This window comes from Myotis daubentonii, chromosome 3, assembly GCF_963259705.1.
Source record: "Myotis daubentonii chromosome 3, mMyoDau2.1, whole genome shotgun sequence".
In the NCBI taxonomy this organism is placed as follows: domain Eukaryota; kingdom Metazoa; phylum Chordata; class Mammalia; order Chiroptera; family Vespertilionidae; genus Myotis; species Myotis daubentonii.
The window spans coordinates 42,469,878-42,480,923 of record NC_081842.1 but is presented as its reverse complement, the minus strand read 5'-3'; the positions used below and the strand labels follow the sequence as shown (position 1 = coordinate 42,480,923).

Below are 11,046 nucleotides of genomic sequence, written 5' to 3'. Positions count from 1 at the left end.
CCATACTGTCTTCCATAGTGGCTGTACCAGTCTGCATTCCCACCAGCAGTGCATGAGGGTTCCTTTTTCTCCACATCCTCGCCAGCACTTGTCATTTGTTGATGATAGCCATTCTAACAGGTGTGAGATGGTACCTCATTGTTGTTTTGATTCAGGTGACTTTTTCACTTATTGGGTTCACCTATCCAGTTATTTGTGTAGTAGGTGGCATGTGGTGTGACACTCTCAGACAAGGATCACTGTCTGGTCCTGCATATTAGAACAGTTGGGCTCACAACTCAGGGTTATCCTACCAGTATTTATCTCATGTATTCTCTTGGGTAGTTGAAATTACAGACAATGGCATCTCATCTCTAAAACTTCAGTATACATTTCTAAGAGAATAAGAACATTTTCTTACATAACTACTATACCATACTTTCCAAATACAAATCTCCCCAATTTGGACTAGTTTTGAAAAAAAAAAAAGAAAAGAAAAGAAAGAAATAGAATAGAAAGTATTTCAGGGTTTCAGATGTAGTAAGGAAAAAATTGTTCCATACAACTTTTGCTTTAATTACATGTATGTATGTCTATGTGTCATGATATAAACGTTGTATCACACTGTGGTTTGCAGCCTCAGTATGAAGAGCCCTGCTGTAGGCCAGTGGTGCCCAAACTGTGGTCCTGGGACCAGCAGCATCAGAATTCCTGGGACTTGTTAGACATGCAGATTCTCAGGTTCCATCCCACCCTACTGAATCAGAATCTCCGGAAATGGGGTTAGGATTTTTGAAAAATCACCTGGACAGTGGTTCTGCTAGTTTGAGAACCATTGATCTAGACTAAACTAGGTGGCCCCCCAGTGGTGCCTCAGGCATCCCTCATCCTCACATGGGGCACCCAAGGGGGGTCCTTTGTCTTTTTCTTCATTGTCAGAGGCAGTACTGATAGTCCACTAACAGGGAGGTGGAATCTCCCTTGGCAGTGTTTGGAGGATGGTTTCTCTTTGTAAACTCAGGTGAACCCTTATCTGAAAGAAGAGAATGGTCTAGATCTGTGGTCGGCAAACTGTGGCTTGCGAGCCACATGCGGCTCTTTGGCCCCTTGAGTGTGCCTCTTCCACAAAATACCACATGCAGCCGCACGTACAGTACGATTGAAACTTCGTGGCTCATGTGCAGAAGTCGGTTTTTGGCCTGGGCGAGTCTTTTTTGAAGAAGTACTGTTGATATCTGGCTTTGTGGACTAATGAGTTTGCCGACCACTGGTCTAGATTCATAAGATTAGTAATATGCAGTTTGGTCCCTGTACCAGCAGCATCTGTAAAATGAGACTCCATCCCTTACAGGGTTACTTTGAGGCTTAAATGATGTTTGTGAAATACCTACCATTATAATAAGCACAGAGCAGTCCCTTGTCATATAGCGGTGGTAGTTGCTGTACTTGACACTGCCTATCACAACTCTGGGCACATAGTTGATGTTCAATAGATGTGGCTGATTGTTATTTAATTAATTAGAGAGGGAGGCAGGCTATTCTGGCTTGTTCCTTAATTTTGCCATATTTTAGAGGAGGGATATAGATCACAATTAGGAAGGAGAAAAGGAAGTGAGGAAGGCAGGAGGGCGGGGAAGGAGAGACCAGAAGCATGTCCACATTTATAAGAGCAATGGAGATAATGACCATTTTCTTGGAGGAACGAGTTATGAGCTATTGAAAGCTATGAGCTCATTCCTTTTTACAGGACCTCAGAACTGGAGAAGGGAACTTTTAGATCACAGAAGACATCCCCGCACACACAGCCCCCATGACCCAGGTGAAGCAGTTCTGGCCCTGGGAGAGCATGTGTTAGAGATGTGGGACAGAATTGGTTTCTTTCTTTCTTTTTTAAAATATATTTTTATTGATTTCAGAGAGGAAGGGAAAGGGAGAGAGAGAAACATCAATGATGAGAGAACCATTGATCGGCTGCCTCCTGCAAGCCCCACACTGGGGATTGAGCCTGCAACCTGGGCATGTGCCCTGTCTGGGAATCGAACCGTGACCTCCTGGCTCATAGGTCCATGCTCAACCACTGGGCCATGCCAGCCAGTCCTGAATTGGTTTCTGAGGACAGGCACTGCCTACTATATCTTGCCATAAATCCAGCCAACTCATTTCCATGGGGACCTTTGAAGATTGGGAAGGTACAGGTGTGGGAAAGGACAGCAGCTCTCTGAGTGTGATTTATTCTCTTTCTGTCTCTTTTTGCTTTCATTCCCATTCACAAGCTTCTCCTGCCTCCCTTTCCTCTCTCCATTCCCCCTCTCCCTTCTTTTCATGATTCTCACCCTGAGGGCATGGCCTAATCCAGTAAGCTGAGGATCTGCGATGTCATCAGTTCCACATCAGTCTCCTAGGCAACCTGCCCGTTTCTAGTGATCTAAACTCACAATTGGCTTTGACTGGGTACCAGGGTTCTGATTACTATCAATAGGCAACACCTCCTTTGTTTCCTCAAAAATACTTGTGACCCTTGACTAGGGTCAGAAACCACCATGGAAACACAATCCAGAGCTGTTTTACTTCTTTTGGTCTTTAACCCCTTTCTGAATTTCTTGCAAGAGGCTGCTATTTAAAAATGGTTGTTCTACTTGTGCAGGCAGCCTGCAAACCTCCTAGAAGGGAGAAGGGCAGAACCTCTGCACACATCTCATGGTACAGGTGGACTAACATCATCTCTTAACCACAGCCCACAGTTGTTGCAGAAAGTATTTAAAAATGTCCCCAAACCCCGGGGATGCGTGGCTACCACTAGAAAGAAATTGGATCCACGGTGTTTGGAGTTGGGATTTATTTATTTAATACTAGAGTCCCAGTGCATGAAATTTGTGCACAGATGGGGTCCCTAGGCCTGGGCAGCGATCAGAGCCTATCTGGGTTTTCCTTCCCCTGGCTGTCGGCTGGAGCCTTCCTTCCGTCTGTGCCGACCCCTGGTGGTCACCGCCTATCATAGCAAGCAGCCCAACTCCAGGTTGGTCAAACTCCAGAGGGGACAATTTGCATATTAGCCTTTTATTATATAAGAAATTATATAAAATGTATATTGTTTTGTGTGAAGGGGAGAGCCGAGTTTCCTGGCATTTTCAGGACACATTGGTGAACCCGGTACTCTGGCCACAGAATATTCAGGGTCCTCAGTTGTTGGGTATTGAGGGACCACCATCTGACCAGATTGCGTTTGCGTAGGCTCCTCCCCCTGACCCCCCCCACCCCATGCTGACCGGGATTGTTTTTTTTCTTCCCGCCAGCCGGCATCTGGAGCCACCTAAGAAGCTGGGGCAGCGTCTCCACCTGACAGCTGCTCCGAGAAGCGGCTCCTGTAGTGATGGGGGAGGAGGGCCCCATGGGTGCGATGCCAGACCTTCGCAGGAGGGAGTGGCGCGCCGGGCACACGGAGCGGCGGCGCACGGCACAGCCCGCGCGGTGGACGCGAGTACCCACCCGCATGCCCAGCCCTGTCCGGCTCCAAGTACAGGAGTATCCAGTGTGTCTCACGCTATGACTGCGTGAGAAAACCTCCAACTGAGTGGGGAGAGCAAACGCCAACCGCCCCCACCCTCCGCATCAGCCCCCCAGCCCCGAGCAGGAGAAAGGAGCCGGCTGCAGGCCGCCCCCCAGCCCTCCTTCCCGAATCCTGGGGGGCCCTGCTCATCTCGGCTTCTCCGCAGATACCTGGGGGGGGAGGAGGGGCGAGCCGGGATGGCGCACAGCTGGCGGTCAGAACCCGGTGCTGGCGCAAGCGCCCACGTTGCCGTCTCCTTCCCCCGACTCTGGGTCGCAGCCCCACGCGAGAACCCGCTGCGCTCGGGCGCGTGCGCGCCTCCCCCGGAGCCCTCGGTGCCGCCAGCCAGGGGAAAGTGGGCGCCGAGGCGGGAAGAGCCGGGCGCGCAGCGCGGCGGGGCGTGGGGTGGGCGGCGCGGAGCAGCGGGTCCCGCGGCCACCTCCGCCCTCCGCGCTCCCAGGCTCCGCGCAGCCCCCTGAGAGCGGACCGAGCATCCCCACCTCGACCCTCAGGAGGTGGCGCCGGCGACCCGACGGCCCAGGACCGCAAATCCAGAACCCGCCTCGCTCCCTCGCCCCGGAGGCCCGTTGCGCAGTTGCAGGGAGGTTGGAGCGCCCTGCTCTTCTCAGCTCCGCAGCTGCCGTTCCCTCTCTGAGCCAGACGTCACGCTGGGCGAGCTGCCCGACTTCACCTTTAAAATAATCCCCGGAGGGCGTGGCTGGCATCGCCCGGCCCAGCCCCGCAGAGTTGGCCTGGCTGGCAGCGACTCTGGTCTGTGCCTGGAGAGAGCGAGGAAGAGGGTGAAGGCAGGGCACCCTCCGGAGGAGATGCCGTTGAAAACCATCCAGAGCAGCAGTAGAAACAGTTGGTGTCGCTTTGTTTTGTTTATAAACTGACCGTTTGTTTTCTTTCCCGGCGAAATGTTATTTGGGTTAAAAGAAGAAATGGCTCCCCAAGAGCTCACCCGGCGACTGGCCACAGTGACCACTCACGTCGGTAAGTGAAGTTTTTCTTTCTTCTTCGCTTGCATTTTATTAATGGAGGGGGCGGGCGGAGTAGGCCGGGGTCTCCTCTCCCCCTGCCCTCACCCGCAGCCCGGGGGCGGCGCCCTCCCTGCCAAGGCCGTGGGCGCGCGCGCGCCTTGCGCCGGGGCCTCGCCGCTGCTCCGGGCGGTCGGTAACAGGCATCCTTGGGGGTTGTCAAGTCTGTTGGGTCTTAAACCGCGAGGTCTACTGAGCTTTAGAGGATCCATTACCTGCTTCCGACCAGGGACTCGGGGTGAGGACTTGTGTCGTAGTTTACCAGGTAATGGGAGCAGGAGGGAGAAATGCAGGTGTTTCGGGCAGAAACTGCTGCCAAACCACTGGAGGCTCCTAGTGAAACGTGCGTCCTTCCCCCACCCCTTCCCTGGACACATCCAGGGCGAGCGCCTTTGGGTGGTTGTGACTAGAATGTCGGGTCATTTTCTCTGGTGCTCACTTCACTTTGAGACCCTTCTGTGAATGCTAATCAGTTTCCACTGGGAAGGAGTCTGGAAGTTTTTACCTTGTTAGAACTGCCTTCTTGGTGATTATATGTGAAATCTTAATTGAATTAGTGAGTCATCATTGCTCTTTGGGGGCTTTAGTTCAGTGTGTTTATGTACAATAATGATGTACATCTTGAATGATACACATGTGGGGATATACTTTGTGAAGATGATTTATATGGAAAGGCCCAGTTTTGATGATTCTGTTTTCAAAAATGTGTCTGGTGCCAAATGTGGCCACTGAACGGTGGTTTTTTGTTTGTTTGTTTTTGTTTTTACTTTAAGTGAAAAGGTCAGTAGAGTCCTGACAAGGAGGGCTGAATGTGAAATATTGCTGAAGGCAGGATGAAATATGAAGAAAAATACCTTCTAATAAAAGAGAATTTGACATTTCCAAGATATTGAGTGCTGAAATGACTGTGCCAAATACCAGCCTAATGAAATTGTGCTGTAGAGAAAGATCAGTGGATTGGGGGTATGACCTGTTGGATTTGAGTCCTTCCCTGGATAAGCCATTGAATGGCAGGCTGAAAAATGGGAGGTTTAATAATACTTCTGTACTCACTCCAAGGCTATTTGTAAGATACTGTGGGTAAAAATACCATCTACACTGTGAATGTGTTATTGGTCATATCTGGGCAGGACACTGGGCCTGGAGGGAGACCTGGATAATAGTTTTCAAGAACTGGTAGGCAGTATTCCTTGGCTAACACTAGGCTGCCTGTGGGGTCCAGGCTATGGTAAATTTTGCTCATCTTGCTACCTCCCTCCTCCAATAGTCAGCTCTGTGTAGGATACAGACATGAATTTGTGTAGTTTCTGCCCTCAAAGAACTACCACGGACCCCTGGCATCTGTGCCCTTTGCAGCATTCGGTCTCCTGTGCAATCTCACAAACGTATGAAATAGGTGGAGTATCCATTACTCCTATCTTACAAGTAAAGGGATTGAGATTTTAGGAGTCTCATATTTTATGGTTTCAGGGGTAACACATGATAGGCTTGGGACCATGCCGGAAGCCAGTCCATCCTTGCTGCTTGACACAGTTGCTGCAGGAAAGAAACATCTGCACAGCATATGTTTCAAGGGACCTGGCGTATATAGCATACTGTTCTTAATATGTTTGCTCCCCTTAGCGCTATGTGTTTTAACCAAGGTCACCTCTCTGAGAAAGGTTGTTTCCCCAGGTAGGGATTTTTCCCTGAAGTTAGGGAGGGAATAAAACCTCTTAACTAAGTGCCAGGCGGGGTAGTTAATCACTTTAACTATGAACAATCACCCTTAAGTTACATAATATTTACTCCCTGGAATGGAGATAAGAAACGCCCTTTGGAATAGAAATTGACAGGATAAATATAAACTGGTATAAATACAGATGTAACAAGACAATAAAACACAGAACTTGGCTGGAGATCCTGGACAGAACTTGGCTAGAGATCCTGGCTAGGCTGCTGATCAACTGAATGCTGTCTCCGTGTCATTCCTTCTTCCCCGACTCCATCCACACCTTTGGGGACCCCTGGACCTGTTGGGGTTGGACCCCAACAGGACCAGAAGGCAGCTCTTCCCATGCTCTGTTGGGGCTCTCACTGAGGAGGTCTCTAACCCTGCAGTAGCCCCTGTCTTCATGGGGAGTTGGAATAAGCAGCCAGTAAACTTCTGCTAAGATGGATGGACTCTGCATTTGAGGTGTGTGATGGTGAATTGGGGAAGGGTTGGGAGTGCTTAGAGTAAGGTTGTTGGGAAGAACATTCTCCTGGCCCTACCGACTTGGCTGCATAACAATATGAAGCATCATGTAACTACGGTGTTCTGCTGTGTCTGGGTCACCGTCCTCTCCATCTACCACAGCACCGGGGGCAAGGCCCTAGTGGCTGTGGAGATCTCCATCTTGGCTTCAAGTGCTGGATTGGTAGGCTGCCTTTTTACCCCAAAGTACTACATTATTCTGATAAGACCTGATAACGCTTCAGAAGGTTTAAGGAATAAAATAGGTCCCAGGAGAAACAGGCATTCAAGTTTTATCTCGTAAGTCTTTATCACATTTTTAGACTTTTGAAAAACAAACTACTAAAATGTTATATCTCAGTTATATATTCTTAAACATGTGCTTCCGTATTCATGGTCCACCTCTGTCTCTCAGCCAATTCCTCCTCCAGTTGGGATTTCTGCTCTTTCCATGATCCCTGAGATTTGAAAGATTCAGGTCAGGGTCCTGTTGATTCAGTTTCTGAAATACCTATTTCTGAAATACCTAATGAGTCTCTTTCTTCATGTCCATTCCCACTGCTATCTGCCTCTGACCTGCTTCAGAACTTCATTTCCTTCTGAGTAACCATTGTGCAAGCCTCTTGCCTCTCCCGTGTTTGCCTCTAACTTATACCAGGAATTACTGGTATAAAAACAACAACATGGCACTTGTATATTGCAAAAACGTTCATGCTACTCTTACATAGTCATTCCCTGTAGCCTGGAGTACAAGCTCTTTATTGTTTGACACCTTTTAGTCTTTTCTCCAAATACTTGCTATCTCTGTATCTATGGTTGGGCAACTTGGGCTGAGTCCTTCAGCTTCGTTCCACTATATTTTCTACTATATGTGTTCCCACCTCCAAACATTTTCTTCTGCTTTCCCTCCATTTGGAATGACCCTTTAATATATTTCTCCTCACAGAAATAGTACAAACCTTGCAAGTCCTGAAATTCAGTGCTTCCTTCTTCAGGTACTTTCTTTCATCCTGTCAGTGGGACACAATGAGCCCCCTTTCTGATTTCCTAAGTAGGCTTTGTTCTTTTCACATGACATCTCCCACACTCTTCCTTATATTATGGTTAGTTGATTATTTGAGTGCTTATCTCAGCTCCTAGACTCCTCATTCCTTATCTGTGTGGCCTAGTTACCTAACACAGGGTCTCCCTCTATGAAGATGCAGAATAAATGTTTGCTGAATGTATGAAGGATTGGTTGTGCCTTGGACTGGAGCTTGAGTACTCAGTAACATCAGGCAACTTTTAGACTTTTAAGGACTGAAGTATTTGTGGATAATTCTTTTGCTTCTTAAGCTCCATTTTTCAAGTAAACATTAAGCCCTTCACATGTTTTTTATGTGATGTGCTTCACTCCTTCTTTGGATTTTGTTAGTTTGTCAGGGACCCTCATACAATATGCAGTTCACATGTGAACAGTGTCCAGATGTGTGTTTACCCTTGCAGGACACAAGTAGGATTATCTTCTCCCCTTTATTCTGGACTGTAGAGTCACATTGGTTCAATCACAGAATTTCAGAATCAGAAGTTTGATTTTCCCCACCTCATCCTTTTCAATTCTTGAATCCTCTCTGCAAGTTCTTGCTGTACTGCTATGTATATGCAGAGGTGCTGCCTAAGTACACATGCATTTTCTAATACATCTCAGATTGCTCTAGGATTCTGATAGGCAGACTACATATTGCTCACATGGGGCTTCCAGTCAGTGGAAAATCTTAGTCATCTAGCTGATTGGTGTGAGTAATCCCCCACTCAGGTTTCATATTTCAAGTCCTGTTCAGATTATCATCTCATATTAGAAGTATTGATTTTGATCTTACTCTATTATTGTTCTAAAATAATTTCATGTGTTTGGCTATACCCAATTAAACTGTGAGACAGAAAGGAATATCCTTTGAGATATTCCTTATATAATTGGAGATTGGATTGGCGGCTGTTTTGGTGACAAAAGCTGTAGAATTTTGACTCGTAACCCAGATCATTACTTTTAGGATGATACTGGCATTGATAATATGCAACCAGAAAAAGAACAAACTTAGAAATTAAGCCCATGACTCATTATTCTACAATGGAATAATGACTGAAATGGTTAGGATCCTCAGCTGTTTGTGCTGTAGACAGGATCTAATTAGTGTATTTGCTGCTTAGATAGGAATGAGTCCAGTGGGGACAACTAGACATGCTGGAGTAATGACTTCATCTATCCCCAAAGTGAATTAACTGCATCTGAGTGATTTTTTTTCTATTGGGCTCTCTATAGTAGAATTTTTGGAACACAAAAACTGGTTGACAACTAAATTGCAAAGTGCAAAATAAAATTTAAGAAATGCTTAATTTAAATATCTACGGAAGTTCTCTTACCCATAATAAAATAATATTTCATTGCATTAAAAAACAATACATAGTTTCAATTCTACTATAGATGCTCCTCAACTTACAATGGGGGTTATATCCTGATAAGCCTATTGTAAGTTGAAAATGCATTTAATACACCTAACCTACTGAACATCATAGCTTAGCTTAGCCTACTTTAATGCTCACAAAGCATTTACACAGAGGAAAATTCAACATCAGATGCCCTCACTGGTGAATTATACCAAACATTTAAAGAAGAACTAATACCAACTCTTCACAAACTCTTCAAAAAAGAAGAGGAGGGAATATTCCTCAGCTCATTTTAGAAAGCCAGTATTACCATAATACAAAACCAGACAAAGACATTGCAAGGAAAAACAACAACAACACACCTAGGCCAATATCTCTTAGGCATATAGACACAAAAAGCCTCAACAAAATACTAGCACCAAATCTAGCAACATAGGAAAAAGGATTATACACCATGATCACGTGGGATTTATCTCAGGAAAGCAAGGTTGGTTTAACATCTGAAAATCAACTGATATAATACACCATAGAACAAAATGCGGAGACAAAGAAACAGGACAAAATTGTCAATGGAAGAGATAGAGTTCAGAACCACACTTTTAAGGTCTCTCAAGAACTGTTTAGAAGCTGCCGATAAACTTAATGAGATCTACACGAAAACTAATAAGACCCTCGATCTTATATTGGGGAACCAACTAGAAATTAAGCATACATGGACTGAAATAACGAATATTATAGAGATGCCCGACAGCAGACCAGAGGAGCGCAAGAATCAAGTCAATGATTTGAAATGCGAGGAAGCAAAAAACATCCAACCGGAAAAGCAAAATGAAAAAAGAATCCAAAAATGCGAGGATAGTGTAAGGAGCCTCTGGGACAGCTTCAAGCGTACCAACATCAGAATTATAGGGGTGCCAGAAGATGAGAGAGAGCAAGATATTGAAAACCTATTTGAAGAAATAATGACAGAAAACTTCCCCCACCTGGTGAAAGAAATGGACTTACAGGTCCAAGAAGCGCGGAGAACCCCAAACAAAAGGAATCCAAAGAGGACCACACCAAGACACATCATCATTAAAATGCCAAGAGCAAAAGATAAAGAGAGAATCTTAAAAACAGCAAGAGAAAGAAACTCAGTTACCTACAAGGGAATACCCATACGACTGTCAGCTGATTTCTCAACAGACACTTTGCAGGCCAGAAGGGAGTGGCAAGAAATATTCAAAGTGATGAATACCAAGAACCTACAACCAAGATTACTTTATCCAGCAAAGCTATCATTCAGAATTGAAGGTGATATAAAGAGCTTCACAGATAAGGAAAAGCTAAAGGAGTTCATCACCACCAAACCAGGATTATATGAAATGCTGAAAGGTATCCTTTAAGAAGAGGAAGAGGAAGAAGAAGGTAAAGATACAAATTATGAACAACAAATACACATCTATCAACAAGTGAATCTAAGAATCAAGTGAATAAATAATCTGATGAACAGAATGAACTGTTGATTATAATAGAATCAGGGACATAGAAAGGGAATGGACTGACTATTCTTCGGGGGGAAAGGGGTGTGAGAGATGTGGGAAGAGACTGGACAAAAATCGTGCACCTATGGATGAGGACAGTGGGTGGGGAGTGAGGGCGGAGGGTGGGGCGGGAACTGGGAGGAGGGGAGTTATGGGGGGGGAAAAAGAGGAACAAATGTAATAATCTGAACAATAAAGATTTAATTAAAAAAAAATACACCATAATAGAATACAGGACAAAAACTACATAAACATCTCAGTAGAAGCAGAAAAAGAATTTGACAAAATTTCATACCTATTTGTGATTAAAAACACACA

The 11,046-nt window shown here is 45.6% G+C and overlaps 1 protein-coding gene across 1 annotated transcript in view; it reads left to right on the top strand.

The window, feature by feature from the left end:
- The first annotated feature begins 3,663 nt into the window (after positions 1 to 3,663).
- The window catches only part of MCF2L2 (MCF.2 cell line derived transforming sequence-like 2), a 232,262-nt gene continuing 224,879 nt past the window's right edge, over positions 3,664 to 11,046 (top strand). The window contains exon 1 of the mRNA XM_059687143.1: positions 3,664 to 4,522. Coding sequence (XP_059543126.1) covers positions 4,447 to 4,522 — 76 coding nt within the window. The 5' untranslated portion in view covers positions 3,664 to 4,446. The remainder of the gene's footprint in view (positions 4,523 to 11,046) is intronic.